Raw genomic sequence first — 22,561 nt, forward strand, 5'->3', positions numbered from 1 at the left:
CGCAGGCTGTGCCCCTTTGTACTTGGGTGGCGTTAAAATAACGTTTAAAAAACAATAAAAAGTTGGCCGTGGTGGAGGTGTTCAACGTTCCTACCGGGCAAGATCTGAAAAGGAACCGCAGCCCCGCGGGCAGGAAGGGGGGTAGAGCTGGGCACTGGCTGGCACCTCCCCCGCCCAGCCCCTCCCCCTCCCCCCCTCCCCCCCGCTGGCACCTCGCCCGCCCAGCCCCCCCTCCCCCCTCCCCCCCGCTGGCACCTCCCCCGCCCAGCCCCTCCCCCCTCCCCCCCTCCCCCCCCGCTGGCACCTCGCCCGCCCAGCCCCTCCCCCTCCCCCCCTCCCCCCCCCCGCTGGCACCTCCCCCGCCCCAGCCCCTCCCCCTCCCCCCTCCCCCCCGCTGGCACCTCGCCCGCCCAGCCCCTCCCCCTCCCCCTCCCCCCCCCCCCCCCCCCGCTGGCACCTCCCCCGCCCAGCCCCCAGCGCCGCCAGCCTCCAGCCTCCGGCGTGGCGCGGGGCAGCTGCCAGCCCCGGCCCCGTCCCCACCCTCGGGACGCCCAATGGAGTCTCCGGAGCTATTTTTAAAGCAAAGCACATTTCTGAAACGAGGACTCCTTCACCTCTTTCCTTTTAAAAATAACAGGGCCGCCGTGCCGGCCTGGCTGCCCCGCAGCGCGATCCCAGCGCACGGGAGCGAGCGGGGCGAGAGCCGCTGGGGGGGGGGCCTGGGAGAGCCAGAGAAGGGGTAGCGCCGTCCAGGAAGAGAGGCACCCACCTGACTTACGGAGCCCTCTGTTTACCACCTTTATAATGAACAACTTTAAAATTAAACAAAAAAGCGGGTTCCGTCAGGCGCCCGCGGCTCCCGCGGAACCGCAGCCTCCCCAGATCCCGATCCGAAGCCCGCTCGGCCAGGAAAGCCCCCCCGCCCCCCCGGGTCCCCCGCTCGGGCCCCACAGCGCCGCCCCCGCAGCGCGATCGCTCGGCCAGGAAAGCCCCCCCCCCCCCCGGGGGCCCCGCTCGGGCCGCGCAGCGCCGGCGGGGGGAAAACGCCGAGACAGCACGGAGGCCCCGAGCTCAGGCCCCGGGACCGGCACGCACACGCGCGTGCACACACGGGCACGCACGCACCCCTCCAAAGGGTCCAATCCCAGCCCCCGCGCAGCCCCCGCCCTCCAGCCGCGGACGAGCTCGCCTCCCGCCACCCTCCTTCCAAACGCCCCGCGCACGGCCTCCCCGCGCACGGTCTCCCCACGCACGGCCTCCCCACGCGCGGCCTCCGTGCCTCACCGCGGCTCCCTACTCCCCCCCAAGGCCGCCCTAAGCCCAGCCGTGCAAGGTCCCAGCAACCCAGACCTGCCTGCCGGAAGACATCCAGTCACAGGTTCAAGCCCTGGGCAGGAGGAATAAAAAGCAATCACACCCCACCCTTCACAGTCCAAATACTGGACACAAAAAAATCCTAAAAGTAGCCAAACAAAAGAAATAAAACAGGCCTGGGCATGTGGCTTAGCAGTACAGCGCTTGCCTCGCATGCAGGAAGCCCCGGGTTCGATTCCCCAGCACCACATACACAGAAAAGGCCAGAAGTGACGCTGTGGCTCAGGTGGCAGAGTGCTAGCCTTGAGCAAGAAGAAGCAGGGACAGTGCTCAGGCCTGAGTCCAAGGCCCAGGACTGGCAAAAAAAAATAATAAACAAAAGACAACAACAACAAAGAAATAAAACAGCTATGTTTTCCACAGACACAGAATCTCATTTAAGGACCCAAAGGGAGTAAGTACTTCCCAACCTCGAGTACTACAGCCAGCACAAACACCAGCTGAAACAGTAAATATAAAGACATTTTTACACAGAAACTGAAAGAACGAGTAGTAGACTGCAACAGGGGTAGGGCGTTCTTTTGAGGAGAGGAGAATTATACCAAGCTTACTTACGAAAATGCAAGAAAAGTATGAAAGGATGATACATGGGTAGAGCTAAATTCATACAAGCTACTCAAAGGGTCAGCTTGGCCAGCCATCGAGCACGTGCTGAGGACAGGGGAGGGGAGATAAATATCCTAACTTTATAAAACAGAAACGATATGCAATCTACAGTAACGGCATAAACAAGAGGAACAGGATGTTTTCTAGACACTCGTGTTACTGGGGACTTGGGTAGCTAAACGCACAGTCCACTGTAGTAATTGAAGGGTGCACACTGTGAGCTCAGGAGGGACCACAAGGATGGCAGGGGCGTCTAAAACGCAAACACTAACGGGGAAACGGAGGACTGGGGGAAAGCCTTTGATTGACTTAGAAGATCGGGGGGGGGGAATCTAACAGACGCCCCATCTAGTGAATAAAAACAGATGGTAGACAGCAATCCCCAAATAAAAGCAGGAATTCTTGATTAAATATTTCCCATTATAAGTCTAAGATGGTCAGTCTACACTTAAAACACAGAAATGTATATATCCTGCTTACAGAAGATATAAAGGTGAAAGGAAGAGACAGCATACTAAGCACAGAAACCATGCTGCCACGTCGCTGTATCACTGACGTGCGCATGCGTTAAAGAAAGGCACGGCAACGCAGAAGCCTCAATCCTCACGAGTGGGGAAGGGTTCGAGACCTGCAGGTGACTAGCAGCCTAGCTCAGCCGCACACAGAACACAGACCAGCAGTGTGACAGCAGGCGAATCCACGTTGTCCACAGTGGACGGAAGCTGCCCGGGAAGTTCACTGCAGACCAGCCACTGTGGGCCATCAGCCCCCCCTCCCATGATGTGGCTGTGTCACTGTGGCCGTCAGCCCCCCCCCCCGTGAGGTGGCCGTGTCACTATACGCCCGTCAGCCCCCCCTCCCGTGAGGTGGCTGTGTCACTATGAGCCCGTCAGCCCCCCCTCCCGTGAGGTGGCCGTGTCACTATGCACCTGTCAGCCCCCCCCCGTGAGGTGGCCGTGTCACTGTGGCCGTCAGCCCTCCTCCCGTGAGGTGGCCATGCCGCTGTGGCCGTCAGCCCCCCCCCCGTGAGGTGGCCGTGTCACTATGCGCCCGTCAGCCCCCCCCCCCGTGATGTGGCCGTGTCACTATGCGCCCGTCAGCACCCCCCCCGTGACGTGGCCGTCTTGCGTGTCCTGTCGCGGCGGAGGAAGCCGACTGGCACACTGGCTTCTCAAGTAGAGGCCTGAGCACACGCGTGGCCCAGGCCACGGCGACACCGGGCGAGGCCGGCACCGGACAGCAGGCCTTCCGCCCGGGCACACGCCGCCACACGGTCCCGCACAGCCCGGCCCGAGCCTGCGTCCCCGGGGCGCTCCGCGGGAACGCACCGCGCACGGGGCACAGCCTCCCCCCCCCCCCCGGCCGGGCACCACGGGAACGCACCGCGCACGGGGCGCAGCCTCCCCCCCCCCCCGGCCGGGCACCACGGGAACGCACCGCGCACGGGGCGCAGCCTCCCCCCCCCCCCCGGCCGGGCACCACGGGAACGCACCGCGCACGGGGCGCAGCCTCTCCCCCACGGGGCGCCACGGGAACGCACCGCGCACGGGGCGCAGCCTCCCCCCCCCCCCCCGGCCGGGCACCACGGGAACGCACCGCGCACGGGGCACAGCCTCCCCCCCCCCCCGGCCGGGCACCACGGGAACGCACCGCGCACGGGGCGCAGCCTCCCCCCCCCCGCCCCCCGGGCGCCACGGGAACGCACCGCGCACGGGGCGCAGCCTCCCCCCCCCCCCCCCGGCCGGGCACCACGGGAACGCACCGCGCACGGGGCGCAGCCTCCCCCCCCCCCGGCCGGGCACCACGGGAACGCACCGCGCACGGGGCGCAGCCTCCCCCCCACGGGGCGCCACGGGAACGCACCGCGCACGGGGCGCAGCCTCCCCCCCCCCGCCCCCCGCCGGGCACCACGGCGGCCCCCACCCCGGCCTGAGGACGCCGTGCGGTGCTGCAGGCGCCGGCGCGGGGAGGGCAGCAGGTGCACCCCAGGTGCGTGGTAGCCCCGGGGCAGACCGCACGGCGTCCAGAGGGCGCGGCGGCTCGACTCCCGGGGACGGGGGCAGGGGGGGCATCAGAGGGGCCGGAGTCAGCCACGGAGCAGCGAATGCCAGGGCAGCCGCCAGGGCGGGCCGTCCCCCCTCCGTCTCGAGGCGGAGGGGCCCCGCCGCTGGCCAGGCAGGCAGGAGGGGCCCCCTCACCTCCAAAGTTGGCCAGCCGCCCAATCCGTGTCACTGGCACCTTGCGCTCGCGAGCCCGCTCACTGAGCTGGAGGGGGAAGAGACAGACCTGTGGGACGGGCCACGGGGGACGGCGGCCTGCGCCTCACCCCCAGCCTCCCTCCCCGCCAGAGGCCGCGGGCTCCTAGACAGCCCCTGCCCTCAGCACCCAGAAAACGCCCCCAAGCGGCCACCCCACGAGGGGCACCACCGGGCCCCGGGGTCTGGAGACCTACCACCTGCGTGTGCGGCTTGCGCTCGGGGCGAGCCTTGGCCTGCCGGGCCTTCTCGATGTCCTCGGCCGTGAGGCCCCCCACGGGAGACTGGTCCTGGTGGAAGAACCTTCGCCGGACACCAGCGGCCAAGAAGAAGTCTCTAGGGTCCGCAAACAGCCTCCCGTGGGCCCCGCTGCCCGGGGAGGCGGCCCGGCCCGCCTCCCAGAGGAGCCCCCCGGCGGCATAGGCCGGAGCGGGGCCCCGGCCTGGGGCGCGGCCCGGGGGCGGAGCCGGCGCCTGGTCCCCGGCAGCCGCTGCAGAGAAGTCCGCCGAGGCTCCGGTCGCCTGTGGCCCTGCGAACGGCAGCTCCGCTTCCAGGTCGTCGAAGCCCTCGGGGGTGTAAGCGTCTTCACGCGTGGGCTGCCCCTGCAGAGCCAAGACCAGCGTGAGATGGGCAGGGGCAGCCCGAGCTGCCCCCTGCGGTGCCGGCCTCCCCGCCCATCGCCCTCCCTGTCCCCCACAAGGCCCGGGCGCCAGGAGCCGGCCCGGGCCCAGCCGCTTCTGCCAGGCTCCGCGGTGTGGCCTGGGCAGGCGGCTCCACACACGGCCCCGACGACTGCCCTTCCCAGGAAGCTGGCCCCCCACCCGGAAAGCGTGGCCAGGCAGGGCTCCTGGGCCCTGGGGCAGGCCAGCCCTGGGGGTCACGGACGGACTCGCCACGGACCCGGCTCCACAGGGAAGAGGCCCCTCCCAGGAGCCGCCCCCCCCCCCCTCAGCCCAGAGCACAGCCAGGGTTTCTTTACAAGTCACCCAGGGCTGACCTTAGCCCCAGGGTCTTGCGACTTCCAAACTTGCAATGACCTTGAATGAGCTCCTAACCCTGCTACTTCCTCACCTAAAAATAGGGTTCCCTCGGCCACAGAGTGACACGGGGTCACAGACAAGGCCAAGGCAACTACCAGTGGAGGCTATAAATAAACAGCACACGTTCTGAAGGCAGGCCAGTGGCCTGAGGGCCCGGTGGGAGGGAAATGGACGGGACACCAGGAGGAGCCGAGGACCAGCACCCCGCCCAGGCGGGAGGAGGCTGTGACTCTCCTCCCGCAAGCCACCAATGGCTGAAGGCGCCAGCCAGCCAGGGCGGAGCCTCCCACATGGCGAGGGAGGCTCTGCACCAAGCCCTCTGGGTCAGGAGCCCGGGACGGCCGCCCCGGGGGAACGCCGCCTGTGGAGAGGACCGGGCCCTGGGGTGTCCAGATCTCTGGCAGGCCGGGGGGGGGCGGGCAGTGAGCCTCGGCTCCTGGTCCTGTGGAGGGGGCCGCTAGCAGGCCGCCTCACCGGGCTCGAGGGCATGCTAACCTGGGTGTTCCACAGACACAATGCCCAGCAGAAAGGCCATGGCTCCTCTCCACAGAAAGCACAGCCAGGACGGCCAGGGCACAGGGCAGAGCACGGCGGCGGCGGCGGCAAGGACTCGCGCCTAGCATTTAGAAATCGCCCTTCTTCCAGCAAACTGTTTAACCTCAATTTCCTCCTCCGCCTCATCCCAGGACAGAGCAAAGGACCTCACAGTCTAGGGGGGGAGCGCCATGGCCGCACGGAACCTCCTCCCAGGACAGAGCAAAGGACCTCACAGTCTAGGGGGGGAGCGCCATGGCCGCACGGAACCTCCTCCCAGGACAGAGCAAAGGACCTCACAGTCTAGGGGGGAGCGCCATGGCCGCACGGAACCTCCTCCCAGGACAGAGCAAAGGACCTCACAGTCTAGGGGGGGAGCGCCATCGCCGCACGGCACCTCCTCCCGCTGGGGACACTGATTAGAGAGGCCTGGAGATCTTGACAGGTGCGGAGAGACACGCGACCTTTGTCCTAAGGCTGGAGAAATGAGCCCCCGTTTCTGCTCCTCGTGGAGTCCTGTTACAGCAGGACGCCCCGCAGAGGCCCTGCCTTGCCCCAGGACAGCGGGACAGGCTCGTCACTGGGCCAAGGTGTCTGTTTGGGTTCAGGCCCCAGCTCTCACGGAGAGCTCCCGACCCGGCCCCCTTTCCACGGGTGCCCTTACACCCTCCGCTACGACGAGCCTTCTTACCTGCACCTGCCCGAAGACCACGCCGACCTGCTCGACGGCAGTGGCCTGCAGGGAGCGGACCGCCACGAGGAGCTCCCCACTGAGACCCAGGTGCTGCAGGTGGGTGTCCAGCACGGCCTGGGTCAGCTTGGCAAGGCCTTTGGCCACCATGATGGCATCTCCCAACATGGCAGCCTTCCTTCCGGGCTGGAAGAGAGAAAGCATGTCAGGGCTCACCCTCTGACCCATCGGCTCCGCGCCACGCCCTGGGCAGATGGTAAACGGTGGCTGTGTTTCTCCACTGATCAAAGCGTGGGACTATCTGTCCCCTCCCAACCACTCCAGCTCTGCCTGCAAGGCTCGGACGGGCATGCAGGTGGAGGAAGCGAACGGGTGCCTGCGTCCAGGGCCAGCCCACCTGAACCTCCTCTGCCAAGCCAATGCCTCCGTGCTGAGGCTCAGACGCACCGGGCAGGCAGCCCCAGAGCTGGGGCTGTGGGAAGGAGGGCGTCAAGGGGCTCCGTGGGCCTTCGCTGGCCCTGGCCTGTGCCTCTCTCCTGGTGCAGCAGAAGCATTCTCCGTGCCGGTCAAGGTCACAGGCCCTGTACACAGCAGAGGCAGGGCCGTCTGGCTGGTCATTAACTACTCGTTAGTTACTCCTGGCCAGCTGGGCTACATCATAGTCACACCTCCTAACTCACAGGGCCATGCTCCCAGCCCAACTCACGAGGACCAGGCCCTACTCGGCACAAATGACCATACCCCTTCCAACGTAAGCCAGAGAAGTTTGGAGAAGAGGGGGAAGGGGGCTGATGGGGCCCCCCAGGAGATCCCATGTCACCCCCCAGCCTCTGCTCTGAGCTCCGGTCATCGATGGCAATAAGCAAGGCTGAGCTCCACAGAGCAAACGCCCAGAACTGAAAAGGGAGCCCACCACCTGAGCTCAAGGCGTCCAGCGTCAGTCTCCAGATGGCAGTCCCCAGCTCTGTCCTGCCTCCGTCACACACAGAAAGCCCGGGGTGGAAGGATGGCAGGGACCCTCTAGACCTGCCTTGGGCGAGCAGGAAAGGAGCAGCAGGGAGAGGAGGAGATGGTAGAGCGAGGGGCTCGGCACACACCCGGGCAGGACTCCTGCCGGGGGTCCCCCGGGCCGTCCACGCAGGACAGGTCCCGGAACAGACCTGCCTCTGGCTCCCGGGAAGCCAGTCCGGCCAGTCACAGGGAGAGGCGGCTCCCGTGGGCCACACAAGCCCTGACGCTTCCAAACCCTTGCCACACCCGTCTGAAGTCAAACCTTCCACGGAACCTGTGCCCGGGACCTCCCTGATCAGACTCTGTTCTCAAGCTTAAAATTCATTCCTGAGCTTCTCATCTAAGTCACCTAGCCACACGGGAAAGCGGGGGGGGGGGGGGGGAGCTTTTAGGCAAGTCGGCCCACTGCGGCCCACTGACCCCGGCACAGCCAGTTCAATTTTTTCAGATCCGGTGCAGCATCGTGAGACCGCTGGGCCACGAGAACCCGCAGGACCACTGCAGCTGCGAGCACGGGGCCACGCCGGCTCGAGGGCCCGCGTGACAGGACACCCACCACCCACACGCCTCACCAGAGTGTGACAAAGCACGCGAACTCCCCGTGTCTGGGCACTGTAACAAGCACATCCCCCCGTACTTCCCTAACAGTCTCAAAGTGGCAATTGGGTCACCTAATGACAGGTGCAAAAGGAAGCAGTTACGTGTCTCTCCCGGTCCCACGTGCCCAAGGAACCCTGGGGTGGCAAGCCCCACCCCGGCACTGGCCACGCACAGCCTCTGTGGGAGAGGGCTCCTAAACACCGTGAGCCAAAACCTGTTTTTCTCCCCACGGACAGATGCTATTGACAAACATAATCTGCTACTTGTGAGCAGACTGACAAATGGACTTCCAACTACCGCAGACAGCCCACACCCACACTTAGGGGTGCGTGTGCGCGCAGTGTGTGTGTACACGCGTGTGCACGCATGTCTCAGGACGCAGCGAGCCAGCTTCACGCCTTATGGACGCGGAGCGCGGGGTTCTGTGAGCGAGTGTCTGTCCTCCAGCAGCAGGGGGGAGGGAGGAGGCAACGACTGCCAGAAAGGAGGAAGCAACTTTTCAGAACTTTCCTCGCCTTCTTTAAAAAAAAAATAAAGAAAAGAAAAAAATCCTTAGCCCGTTGCCAGTGGATTACAAGCTCGAGCCTGTCATCCTAGAGATTTAGGAGGATGAGATCTAGAAGATCTTCACTCAAAGCCAGCCTGGGCAGAAAAATCCAAAGGCTCCATTGCCAAAAACGCAGGCTAGAGTGACTCAAGTGATAGGACACTAGCCAAGCAAGCACGCGGAGCAAGCTGGGAGCCAAGTTCCAACCCCAGAACCGGGGGCGGGGGGGGGGGGGGGGGGAGAGGAGGAAGTCCCAAAGGCTTCGCTCCTAACTCGCCACAGCTCCAAGGTGACCCAAAACCCAACCATTTTGAGTTATTTCTGCAAATATCCTCAAGAAACACTCAGCTACATCAGGGAGTGTAGTCATCGTAATTTTAAGTGGGCAATGTTAAAAGACACCCCCCCCCAAAAAAAAAACCAACCCACAAATCCTCACTGTGTGCTGGTGCTGGAGCTTGACCTCGGGGCCTCAAGTCTTGCTCAGCTGGTGCAGAGGGCAGGCTGGCGCTCTGCCTCCAATTCAGGCGTTTGGCCGGTGAACTGGAGATGAGAATTCCTCGGCTTTGTCTGCGGGGCTGCTGGGATCCTCAGGTCTCAGCCCGCTGAGTGGCTAGGATTGCAGACCTGAGCCATGGGCACATGCCCAACACAAACAACCGAGTCCTGCCAGCACCGTGCTAGTGGGCCCCAGCGGGGACTAAGCCGCACCCCGCTGTGAAACATCCAGCTGGCTCCACAACTCTGCTCTCCTCTGAAGAGAAGCTGAAAAGGACAGTGATCACACCACCACACAGGGCGACAGCTCGCTGTGCCGCCAGCTCCGCACCATGCCAGGAGCAAGCCACGCTGTCCTGCTCAGCAGGGCGGGCCCCGGCCGGGGCCACCCAGACAAGGGGCACTGACACCAGGACCAGGGACCACGCGGGGGGGGGGGGGAGGGAGGGGGGGACCTGGGTGCCCTGTGCTCAGAGCCTGGCCTGGCCTCACCCTCACCACCCGCTGGCAGGGCTCTGCAGGGCCCTACCGTGCTGAAAAGTAAATAAAGCTATTCCTCACCCCGGGGACAGATTGAGAAAACAGCCAGGGCAGCGCAGAGGCCAAACAAAGTCAAGTCTCCCCACGGGGCAATGTATTCCTGCAGACCTTGACCCTCTCACCTTCACGCTGACCTTCAGCTTTCCTCGGCCGTGCTGGACATTACTGTGGGCACAAGACTTTTGAATCCAGAGTCCAGAGCTGAACCACCCCCAAGGCTACCAACCTGGCCAGTACAGTAAGCCAACAGGAAGTGTGTTGTTCAAATAAAACCGGCACTCCAGCAGGCCTGAGGCCCTCACGTGGCCACTCAGGTGCGGTGTGAGCAAGGCGCTCTTGATGGCGGGCACAGCTCCTGGCAGAGGCCAGGGTGTCCGCGGAAGACCACGGGCAGTGGAGAGCCCCACACGGGGCCCCCTTGGCCCAGGGGCGAGGCTGCTCCCGGGAGCCCCCCGGGCTGCCTGCCTCACCCACGCAGAGATGCCACCATGAGCCCACACAGGTAGACAGCCACTTCCGTGGGGGGCCCAGATCCTGCCTGGGAAGGAAAGGAGTTCCTGGACTTCACGGTTCCTTGAAACTGGTTCCAGGCTTTTTCTGGGAACTGTCCACCAACCACACACTTCTCTACCACAGACTAGAACACACTGAGCAGCGGCACAGGGGCACTGTCCCCCAGCGAATCCAACCAGCCCTCCACATGTTTACATTGGGTAAGAATTACAACCAGCACACAATGGTGTGACTTGCTTCTACTGAGGGTTTGGCAGGTGTGTGCTCAGTAAAACACACACATTATCTCACCCGTGCTCACACTGCAGCGGAGGGAAAGAGGCACACAGAGTCGACAGGCTCCGGCTGCCCGCCATCCAAGCTGCTCAGAAGGCTGAGGTTCAGGGGGTCACAGGCAAGGCCAGCCGCAGCAGAGAAGCCTCACGGAACCCCATCTCCAAAACAAACAGCAAAAAGCAAGGCTGGAGCTGTGGTTCAAGTGGTATATGTAGTGCCGGAGAGCAAGCAAGCTGCGAGCCAGGGCAAGGCTCTGAGTTCAAGACCCACAACCATAAAAAGAGAGGACACTAAGAGAAGAAAAAGACTGCTACCCAAAGTCACGGCTTTCAAGGTGAGCTGGGCACCAGTGGCTCTCAGGAGGCTGAGATCTGAGGATGGTGGTTTGAAGCCAGCCTGGGCAGGAAAGTCTGAGATTCGTATCTCCAATTAATCACCAGAAAACCAGAAGTGGCGCTGTGGCCCCAAGTGGCAGAGCGCTCTCACCTTGAGCGAAAGAGCTCAGGGACAGCACACAGGCCCCGAGGTCAAGCCCCAGGATTAGGAAAAAGCAGCCGCCGCAGCGGAATCCACCACAGCTCAGGAGTGAGGCAACCTGCCCGACAGTACCACGCGGAGGGAAGGGCTCGGAGAGCCGAGGCCGCAGCCACGGCTCCCCAAGAGCAGGTTCCCATGGTCTCAGGATTCCCCGGGTGCCTGGCTGCGGGGCAGCGGGCAGCAGCGGATGACGAGGCTGAGGCTGCCCACAACCCGCACAGCCAGCTCCGAGGCAGGGCGGATCGTCCCAAGGACCCCTCTGCTGCTGGGCAGACCCAACACAACACAGACGGGATTTCTAAACGCCACCCAGACCCGCGCAGGGCCCAAAACAGCTGCATTTTCACAATTCCCCTCAGGACGTCTGGTTTGGGAGGCGATGGCAGTGATGAGCCGAGACCTCTGGAGTTGGAGGCACACAGGCGCGGTGGGGCCGACACAAACACCCCGTTATAACTAATACAGTGCACCACAGCTACTCGGAAAGCAGGCGAGATGTGGTAGCTAACGGCAGCAGGGTGAGCCGGGTCTGACTGGCATCTCGGGAAGGTGCGGGGTGTTTGCTGAAGCAGAGTGGGGTCACAGCTGCCTGGGGCTGCCGGCGTCCAAGCTCCCAACCTCCTCTGAGCCAGGCCAGTGCAGATCCTCAAGTGGGGAGGTGATCCCGGGCCTGGGCTAAGGCAGGACAGTCCCCAGCCCAGCAGGGCCCAGGCCACCAGGGCCTCTAACGCCTGAGCAGCACACAGAAGGCCCTGAGGGCCGCCGGGGAGGCCAACCGTGAGGCCGGGTCTCCAGACCCAGGTCCGCTACCCACCACGCATGGCCTCGAGCACGCCTGTCCCTCCTCAGGCCTAGTGGCCCACTTTCTCTGACATGACCCCAGGCAGCTGACCTAGATGACCTCTATTCCATTCCCAGCAACCAGGGGAGGGCTGGCCACCTCCAGGGCACACAGGCCTGCTGAGGAAAATTAGGATTTAGCAGGATCTGAAAGAATAAGGTGCAGGAGTTTGCTAAGAGCCTTTCTGGATATTCTACAGTGGCAGGGCCTGGGGTGCAGACACCCAGGCAGAGCAGGAAGCCCAAGGACTCATTCAGAAGGCACCTCCGGAGATTTCCAGTGGGTGAGATAGCCAGAAAGGGTAAACACCAGGAAAGACCCGGCTGCCCTTCTGCACATACACGTGTACAGTGCACGCCTATACAGACCTCAGACCTCGTTCCTATCAGAAACAGCCAGCTCCTCCGAGACTGGCTGGAGCAGGGCAGGGAGGGGACCTAGTTGAGGCCACCCCATCATTCCCACATTAAGCACAGAGGCAATGAGTCCCCTCTAATACTACCCCCCATCTCAGAGCCTTCTTCTACTGTTCCTCCTTTACCCCCCGCCCATTTTTTCTAGCCCACACTGCCCTACCACTCCCCTTCCTCCCTCTTCTGGGCCTCAGCTCCCTCCTCCACCTGTTCCACGGGGAAGGCGTGGACAGGGGGAGTGGGGAGTGAGCCAGTCCTGGGCCCTCTGTCCTGTCTCCCACCCAGTGCAGCCTCTGGGCTGCTTCTGCTGCTCTACCAGCTGCCCGGGGAGGCCTCTCCATCCTCAGCTCTGGCAGACTCTCCTAACTAAAGCCATTTCTAGAATGAACCAAGTTAGACACAAAGCCACTAACGCCTTCCAAGCAACAACACGCAGAAGTCTGCAGGGTGAGGGAAATGGTCTTCGTTCTGATGGCAAGGGAGTGGCTCGGTCACCCCTCGGTCAGCTGTGCAGAGCTGCACAGGAAAAGGGGTGTCAACTGCATGGAGACTGGATGGAGAAACACTCCCACAGGCCCTCAGCTCCATCACCATCTTTCCCCGGATCAGCTCTGCACCCTCTCTTCTCAGTAATGACACCCACCTCATCCCCGCTCCTCCCTCCAACTAGAAATCGCACCCCTATAGCCAACAGGTCTAGAAATTCTACCTGTACGTATTCGCTTATCTCTGTGCTCCAAGTTCTGTGTGCTCCCCCCACAACCCAGCCACCCGCCACTTCCAGGGACTCAGACCCTTCCTTCTCACAAGCCACCCCTCCCACGAGGGCAATTCCCGGAGGAACAGTACCCGAGCTTTCCTCCCAGTCCCCCGTTGCACTGGCTCTCCACAGTTGCCTCCTGTTGTTTAGCAGGAATGCCAGTACTGTTTCCAGTTGTCAATCAAGACAACACTCTACCTAAATATCCCTGTCTAATTTTGCACACAGCTCTTGTTTCAAGCAACAAAGATAATGACTCAGTGTTCAGGGCTCTTGATGGAAAATTATCCTGCCAAGTTCGGCTTACCAGTCAGACTCCTCCAAATGACTCTTGGGGAAAGGAGAAGTGCTGTCCTTCCTGATCTTTTTCCATAGGCATAAAGGGTCCCCAAGGACCTCCAACTGGCCAAGGAATGTCACAAGAAATCCTGATACATCCCCAAAGGATCAATAAGAAACAGAAACTCTAACAAGGACTCAGGATGATATTTTCTTGCCTTGGGCAACAATCACTTTCATTTTTAAAGTATTCTATTAGTACGTGTTAATTGTATAACATGGGCAATTTCACTGTGATACTTTGATTATATCCACTCCTCTACTATTTTCTTCTCTCTCACTCCCCTTGTTGTACTGTAACGTTCTGGTGACTCTTTGCAGGGGTTGGGGACTGGTGTATGAACTCAAGGCTTTGCACTTGCTAGGCAGGCACACTACTTGAGTATGTGACCTACCTCCAGCCCTTTTTCATTCTGTTCTATCTGAGATAGAGTCTCACTCGTCACTCAAGGGGCCTAAACCAAAACCTTCCTGTCTATGCTTCCATAGAGCTGGGGTGGCAAATGGGCCCCACTGCACCCAGCTATTGGTTGAGATGGGTCTCATGAACTTTCTTTCCCCGGCCTAGCTTCAAACTATGATCCTATCTTTGTCTCCCAAGTAGCTGAGATTACAGGCATGAGTTCCCAGTGCATGGCTCTCCAGCAGCTTTTTGTTTGTTTTTATGCCAGTCCTGAGACTTAAACTTAAGAAGTAGGGGCTGTCCCTGAGGAACAAGGCTCAGGGACAGCATTCAACCATTCAAGCCACAAGTCTACTTTTGGCTTTTTGATGGCTGTCCAGCTGGCTTCTATGATCCTCAGATCTCAACCTCCTGAGTAGCTGGGATTACAGGTGTGGGCCACCAGTGCTGGCCTCCTATAATTTTTTAAATGGATTTTTCACTATGACCTCTCAATCCATGCATACTCCTATTCTCCCCAGTAATCTCCCTATGATCACTGGCTCTACTGGCCCCCAGTGTCTCTGTATGCCCATAACCTTGGGATTCAATTCTGGATCACTAAAGGCAAAACACGGGCTCAAGTCAATCATCTTTCTCTGCACAAGAAAATAGGAGTCTCTTCTTATACTGGTGCTTTATCAATATAAAAGAAGGCTACAAGCTGGGCACTGGTGGCTCTTGCTCATAATCCTAGCCTCTCAAAAGGCTGAGATCTGAGCATCACAGTTCAAACCCAGCCCAGGCAGGAAACTCTACGAGACTCTTCTCTCTCATTAAACACCAGAAAACCAGAATTGGCGCTGCTGGCGTGCGATGGCTCGGGTTAGGGTCACCTGGGTGCCCCAGGGGGCATTTGGCAATGTCTGCACACATTCTCCCCACTGGTGGGAGACCTGGGAGGAACCTGTCCATCAGACGCACGCCAGGGCTTGGACCGCGCACAGGGCAGGCCCTGCCACACGGAAGCACGGACCCGAGGCGTCCGCGGGCGATTTCGCCCTGGCACGGAGGGGAAGGTGCGGGCGGCCTGCAGCACTTTTCCCGGGGTCTGCCGGGGCTGTGTGCGGTTTCCCGCGCTGCCCCTCGGGCAGACTCGCTCCGTGGGCCCCGGCGCCCCGCGGCCCGCCACCGGCAGCCGCCACCTGCAGCAGGACCGGGCAGGCGGCGCCCGGCACGGCGGGCCCCCGGCAGGAGGGGCGGGCAGCGCCGGTGCGGGGCTCGGCAGCCGGGCCCACCGGCGCCTCGGAGCGGGTCAGAGGACCCGGGGCCAAGCCCGGCGCTGGGGGACACGGGGCCCCGGGAAAAGGGACGAAGGCAGGGCCAGGACTCCGCACCACCGGCGCGCTCCGACCCCACAGGGCAACCCGACAGCGACCCGGGCCGCCGAGGCCCAGGCCCGGAGCCGCCCGAGCCCGGAGCAGCTGCAGCCCGGAGCCCCCGGAGCCCAGAGCAGCCGGAGCCCGGAGCCGCCGGGGCCCGGAGCCGCCGGGGCCCGGAGCCGCCGAGGCCCGGAGCAGCCGGAGCCCCGGAGCCGCCGGGGCCCGGAGCCGCTGCAGCCCGGAGCCCCCGGAGCCCAGAGCAGCCGGAGCCCGGAGCAGCCGGGGCCCGGAGCCGCCGAGGCCCGGAGCAGCCGGAGCCCAGAGCAGCCGGAGCCCGGAGCCGCCGGGGCCCGGAGCAGCCGGAGCCCGGAGCAGCCGGAGCCCGATGCCCCGCGAGCCGGAGGCCCCCGGAGCCCGATGCCCCCGGAGCCCGGAGCCGCTGCAGCCCGGCCCGCAGCCAGCCCGGGAATGCCGGGCACCCCGCAGGACCCCGCGGCCCCGCGGGCAGCCTTACCCCGCCGCAGAAGCGGGGAGTCCAGGTGGCCCTCGCGCCGCCCGCCGCGCGCGCTCCTCAGCCGCCGCGACACGAGCCCGCGGCCTGTTTACCTCCTCGCCCGCGCTCGCACGCCCGCGCCGCTGGCTCCGCCCCCTGGGCCTCCCATTGGCTGCCACGCCGCCCGAAGCCCCACGCTGGGGGTAGCGTGCTCGGCTCGTGCGCACATCCCGCAGCCAATAGGAAGCGAGGGCCCAGCGACGACAGCCAATGGGAGGGCGCTCCGTCCCGCAGGCAGCTCCCGGCTTGCCCTTCCCGGGGTTAGAAAACCGGCGACCTTGACCCACGCATGCGCACTGAGAACAGTCCCAACGACCTCGTGCCTGGCCAAGTGCGCCCCGGCTGAGGTTCACCTTCTGAGGGCGGGGGGGGGGGGGGGGGGGGGGGGAGGAGAAGGGGGGGGAGCGGCGAGGGAGGGAGGGGCCCCTGCAGAGGAGCGCGGGGAGCTGGAGCGCCCCAGCCCCTCAGCCCTTCCTCCCTCCCGGGCTGGGGCGCCCGGCCCCGGACCCTGACCCTGGGGCCCAGGCACTGCGCGCGGCCCTTTGCCAGGAAGCAGCCCGCGCTGCTGGTGGCCGGGCCGGGGCCGTGGACGGGGCCCGGGAGAGGGAGGTGGACGTGGATGGGGACATGGCTGTGGATGTGAAGTAGAGTGGGGGTTCGCCACAATGAAACGGGGTCCCCCCAAGGGAGGGGATTCCTGGTTCCCCCGAGAGTCCACCACACAGTCTCCAGCTACAAGATGACAAAAGGACAGATTTATTGGGGAAGTAAAAAATGAACAAAAAGTGAACCCACCGGCCTTGGTCGCAGCCCAGACTTGGGAGCCTAAACAGCCGACCAGGAGAGCAGGGTCAGGGCCCAGACGCTGGAGCTGAAGGGGAGCTTCCCTGGATGGGGGGGGGGAGGGCTTAGTGGAGATGGAGTCGGCTTCTGCTCCTATCTGAGCTGGAGTCCACCTGAAGTCCCTCCACAGCTAATGATGGCACTGGCCAGATCTGACCTCCCTATTACAGATGGAGATGTGGATGGGAGGTGAACGTGGATGGGGACAGGGCCGTGGATGGAGATGGGGACGGGGAGGTGAATGGGGACGGGGACTGGGCCATGGATGGGGCCGCGGACAGGGCTGTGGACGGGGACAGGGCTGTGGATGGGGACAGGGCTGTGGATGGGGACAGGGCTGTGGATGGGGACAGGGCTGTGGCCATGGCTGTGGATGGGGCCGTGGACAGGGCCCGGGCCGTGGACGGGGATGTGGATGGGGACGGGGACGTGGACGGGGACGTGGACAGGGCCGGGGCTGTGGCCGGGGCCTTGGACGGGGACGGGGACAGGGCCATGGTGGGTTTCCTCGTCACAGCCCAGCAGGCCAGGGATGGAACCTCCAAACTGAGCCCAGACCAAGGCCAGCTGCTTGGAAGCGGGTCATCTTGGGTAGGGGTGGAAGGCTGGGCAGCACCCTGGCCTCCCCACCGCCTCTGCACCTGCGCACCCCCACCAGCTTGTCAGCCACAGGCTCCTTCTGCATCGTCGGGGTGTGTGCGTGTGTGTGTGTGTGTGTGTGTGAGACGCCTCCTTTCTTGTGGATGGTGTTGGCGGCTAACATTCTAGTGTGGGTGACTACGAAGTATCAAGAATATACAAAAACTTTGCTGCTGTACAGTTCCATTCTCCGTTCTTTGAGCTGTTATTGCCAGACCGATCACATCTTACTCTTTACTGTGCCCCTTAACCCTGGCTTATAATTTGGGTTCCTATATTTAAAAAAAAAAAACAGGAGAAAATTACAAACAAAAAGTATGGAGCCCGGAAGCAGTGTCCCCGGACTCTGAGTTCCCCGGGCGGCTGCACCCGAGCCTGGAGGGCAGTCCCCTGCTCTCGCCCGTGGACCCCGTGGACCCCGTGGACAGGGCGCCGCAGCTCCGGTCCTGCCCGGCCGGCCCGGCGTCTTCTGCCCTGCGTAGATGTCACGCTGTCTCCTGCCGGTGCTGCTGCCGCCGCTGGACACGGGGTGTCTGGAACCGCTGTGTGGCAGCTTCCTGCGCGGGGCCTGTGGTGGTTGCTTCTTTCTGTGGCTGGTCTTTGTGCAGTGACTTTCCTGAATGACGCTGGCAAGTGTGTGCTTTTGTTGCTGTCTGTGAGCACTGACACCATTTCCCCACGTGTAAGAACCGGTCGGTCGCCGTTCTCTGCCAAGGGGCGGAGGGTGCCGTTGCCTTTCCTTCCTGCTTGCCTGTGTGCAGGTCACTGCAGGTGACCCCCGGAGGCCCTTCCTGCCCCGCCCGAGCGGCCGGGGGGGGGGGTGCACCTCCCTGCCCGCACTCTGGGCTCCTGCCCCAGTCGCTGCACACGCCTGCATTTTCATCTTTATTTTTCACAAACGTCCCCTGGGGGAAAGGCCCGTCACCACAGGGAGCGGGGTCCCCGGAGCCGCTACACGGACTCAAGTGTCGTTCCAGCTCCGGCCGCCCCTCGGGTGGCAGACGGCCATTTCCCCGGCCCTCCCCCGACAGAGCCGTCCTCACCCACCGTCGCACTGTTTCTGGGAGGACCCGGTTTTCCCAGGTTGTTATTCTGCCATGTTCGCCGACGTCTTCCTGCCCACCCCGGTTGCTGCCCCGTCCCGGGGCGTTCCCCTCCCTGCCTCTGCCCCTCGCCAGCCAGCCGCACCCCAACATGGGGCAGAGGCGCCCACCCACAGAACCCCTGCCCCTCGCCAGCCAGCTGCACCCCAACATGGGGCAGAGGCGTCCACCCACAGAACCCCTGCCCCTCGCCAGCCAGCTGCACCCCAACATGGGGCAGAGGCGCCCACCCACAGAACCCCTGCCCCTCACCAGCCAGCCGCACCCCAACATGGGGCAGAGGCGTCCACCCACAGAACCCCTGCCCCTCACCAGCCAGCTGCACCCCAACATGGGGCAGAGGCGTCCACCCACAGAACCCCTGCCCCTCGCCAGCCAGCTGCACCCCAACATGGGGCAGAGGCGCCCACCCACAGAACCCCTGCCCCTCACCAGCCAGCTGCACCCCAACATGGGGCAGAGGCGCCCACCCACAGAACCCCTGCCCCTCACCAGCCAGCCGCACCCCAACATGGGGCAGAGGCGTCCACCCACAGAACCCCTGCCCCTCACCAGCCAGCTGCACCCCAACATGGGGCAGAGGCGTCCACCCACAGAACCCCTGCCCCTCACCAGCCAGCTGCACCCCAACATGGGGCAGAGGCGCCCACCCACAGAACCCCTGTGGGGCCAGCCAGCCGCACCCCAACATGGGGCAGAGGCGCCCACCCACAGAACCCCTGCCCCTCGCCAGCCAGCCGCACCTCGGCGGCCCCGGGCCAGGCCAGCGCCCCTCTGCCCGTGCTTACCCACCCCCAAGTCCCCAGCAGCCGCCGCCCCCTCCTGCCTTCCCCCAGCGCCCCTCACCCCCCCCCCCGTGCTTGCTTGCTGTAAAGCCAGAGGCAGGTCCCGTCCCTGCCAAGCCCACACCCCTCCCGGCATGAAATCCAAACGGCTCTGCGTCGGCAGGTCTCACCCCTGCCCTCCCCCGGCCCTGCCTCCGGCGCCGGCCTCGCCGACCTCTGGTGCTCACGCCTCATCTGCCTTTATTTTGCTTCTTGTGTTGGAGTTTGAACCCAAAGCCTTGTACATGCCAGGCAAGCACTCTACCTCTGGAACCAAGTCCCCAGCCCGTTCCCGCTGTAATGGCCGAACGGCGAGGTCGTGCAGTTCCGCCCGGGCCAGTCAGACTGCCGAGACCCCAGCCGGCTCTGCAGGTGTGTGCCCACGCTCGGCTAGCACCTGGACGGGTCTTGCCGACTTCCTGCTAGGCTGGCCTGAACTCTCATCCTCCCATTCTGTCTCCCGGGTCGCCAAGATCGCAGACTTGAGCCCCCATACCTGGCCTTTGTGTGGTATTTCCCTTCCTAGTACTTTTTACCACCCACCGTGCTTTGCTTGGCTGGTATCCAAGTGGCACATCAGTGAGCACATATTCTGGGTCTTCTGTCCACCCCTGTTAGCCCGGCACCTGGAACAGCCACCTGCAGTGAGCACTCAAAAAGACGGGGACGGGATGTGTGGCTCGCGTGCAAGCGCACCGGCCCGAGCTGAAAAGCAAACGCGTAACAGGAGACCCCGAGGTCAGGCTCCGGGGACCACACACGAAAAATACAGCCAGGGCACCGGCAGCACAGCCGGGAGTCTGCCTGTTTCTAACTGTGGTCCGGAACCACCCGACCTTTCTGTGCCTTGATTTCCCCTCCGTGCCACTCATCACCGTGCGGTGGTTAAGAGAAGGAACGCGTGAACACACTGAAGACAGCATAACTGAAGTCCTGGAACGTGTCCACCGCAGTGACAGTCTGACTTATTGTTACTTAATAATTCTAACAGTGCAGGTAGGACATTTCACGTATTCCACAAAGTATTGTCTAACTACCATACATATACTGAGAATGACTTGTAAATCAAATTGAAAAGACCGTTATTTTCTATCATTTCACCCTACCCGCTAACGCGCGTGCTTCAAGCACTTTCCGTCATCTGGCAAGACTGACCCACAGCAACAAGGTCTGCAGGATTGACACACTTTGCATAATACAGTACGGGTTTAATAATTTCATCTCTTATTTCTAGATGGCATAGTGGTAGCTGACACTTGGTGATCAAGTTGCAGCCTCTTCTCTTTAAGGCTGGATTCTAAAGTAGAAGGGCCTGATCTTCCCCGGGAGCCTCTGGAAGGCATGTCCCGAGGCCTCTGTAGAACTGCAGTGTGGCTACTCCACGCCGCCTTGCCGGGCTTCGTATCCACCTTGTCTTTGGTGCCGGGGCCCTTTGGTGACTGCTATACGGCTAAGAATAAAAAGAAGACCCAGTCACGACTGTGTGATGGTCAAGCCACTGGCCCAGGAGGGTCATTCCCAAGCAGGAAGCTGCTTCGAGTCCCGGCGGCTCCGGCTCCCCCGGCCTGGGCGCTCAGAGAGGCCAGCTACACAAACCCATGTCTTAGTAACCCTTCCCTTCACTGGACAGAAGGAAGCAAGAATCCTAACAGATCCCCGGACTGGGGGGGGGGAGGGGGGCGGGGCTCACATTTACTGAGCAGCCGTGAGAAACTGGGTTCCACCCAGCCCCACTAAACAGACTCGACCCTACGACTGCTTAACTAGACAACTTCTCCTCACACCTTAACAAATCGATGCTGGAGAAAGACAAAATGGCCTCCACCTTGCCCTAAAGCTTTCCCTAGTAACAAATTTTAAAAGGTCACCTCTAACCTTTTTTTGGGAGGGGGGGGCCAGTCCTGGGCCTTGGACTCAGGGCCTGAGCACTGTCCCTGGCTTCTTCTTGATCAAGGCTAGCACTCTGCCACTTGAGCCACAGCGCCCCTTCTGGCCGTTTTCTGTATATGTGGTGCTGGGGAATCGAACCCAGGGCCTCATGTATACGAGGCAAGCACTCTTGCCACTAGGCCATATCCCCAGCCCCTGATCTCACTCTTTCACGAGGAAAAGCACACCCTTATTAATCTGTTTTTCTAAGGTTTGCTTGGCCAGACATGGTGGTGCCCGCCTGTAAGTCCGGCCCCCAGGAAGTGGAGGCGGGAAGGCTGCAGGTTCGAGGACGGCCTGTCTCCTCCCGCCTGTTCCCGCCGCACCGGCAGCGGACCTGCACCGCCCTTCACGCCGGCAGGCGCCCGGTGCCCTCGGCCCTGCCCCGCCCGCCTCCCCCGCCCCGGCTCTCCCGACTCGCAGGGGAGGCAGCTGACTCTGACGTGGCTCAGGAGGGAGAAGTGAGCCGGAGAGACGCCCAGATTCACCCCCACGCATGCGCAGGTCCCCCGAGCGGCGTGCCTGCCCCCCCCCGTCCTCCCCCCGCCCTCCCGGTCCACGCACGCGCCCACCCCGTGTGTGCGAGCACATCCATGCCTCCGTGCACAGCAGCAGTTCACACCCAAGGGCACACAGGTCCGTGGCTGTGCGCACGCGTGGTTCCACACAGGGTGGGGCGTGTGCACAATCGCACCCCTGTGCGTGCGTGCGTGCGGGCACACAGGATCGTGCGTGGCGCACAATGACACGTGCATGCTTGTGTGCTCGCGCACACGCGCGGCCCGGGCCCCGCTGTGGCGTGTGGGAGCCGTCGGTGAGATGGCCCCGGGGTTTCCCAGCCGCTGCTCGGCAGCTCGGGGCCGGGCTCGGGCCGCACGCGGGACCGGCGGGGCCCCGTCGCCTGCCCACAGCGCGGGCCTCTCCTCTCGCGGCAGCTTGTCATGGATCAGTGCGTTACACATCATTTTGTAATTTCACCTTGAGTTCCTAACACTATTCCCAGGGATAATCTATGGAATGGCATGTGCTGCAAACATTTTTTCCCTTTAAAAACGCACACACTGTTCGCCGTCCCTTGGCGAGTGGAGACAGGGTCAGCTTTCGCCCCAGTGCCCTGGGGGGGGGCGAGCTCGTTAGGAAGGGGGGGCCGGTGGAGAGGAGCTGGGGGGCCGGCGCGAGCGCGGGCGTGGCTCCCGCCTGGCCACGCGCCCTGACCTTCTTGACGACTTTGGCTCAAGGTTTTGCAACCTGTTTGTGCGCGCGTGTTCTTGGCACGCGCGGTGGCCGTTCCTCCGGGGCGGCCCAGGAGCAGGGTCCACGGCTCCCGCCTCTTTCGCAAGCCCCAGGGACTCCCAGAGCTCCCCAGAGGGGTGGAAGCTCATGGAAATTTCCACAGCAGCTGCGCTGCACCCCCCCCCCCCCCGGGGCCGGGCCTGTGGGCCCTGCAGCCCAAGGACACGGAGCTGGCCCAGGATCAGGCCCGGGCTATTTATGACTTTTTATCTCAGGGCTGGCCTGCCGGAGACGCGGC

General features: G+C 63.0%; 1 protein-coding gene across 1 annotated transcript; it reads right to left on the minus strand.

Moving 5' to 3' along the window:
* Positions 1-3,993: 3,993 nt before the first annotated feature.
* On the minus strand, positions 3,994-6,979 carry LOC125345236 (atypical kinase COQ8A, mitochondrial-like; the record flags this gene model as incomplete). The annotated part of the gene is made up of 4 exons (XM_048337451.1): positions 6,948-6,979; positions 6,501-6,686; positions 4,433-4,837; positions 3,994-4,245 (listed from the first exon to the last, which is right to left on the minus strand). Coding segments are annotated over exons 2-4 (825 nt in total), but the record flags the coding sequence as incomplete, so codon positions are not given.
* Positions 6,980-22,561: the final 15,582 nt, after the last annotated feature.

The sequence above is a fragment of the Perognathus longimembris genome, unplaced genomic scaffold, assembly GCF_023159225.1.
Source record: "Perognathus longimembris pacificus isolate PPM17 unplaced genomic scaffold, ASM2315922v1 HiC_scaffold_5429, whole genome shotgun sequence".
NCBI lineage: Eukaryota > Metazoa > Chordata > Mammalia > Rodentia > Heteromyidae > Perognathus > Perognathus longimembris.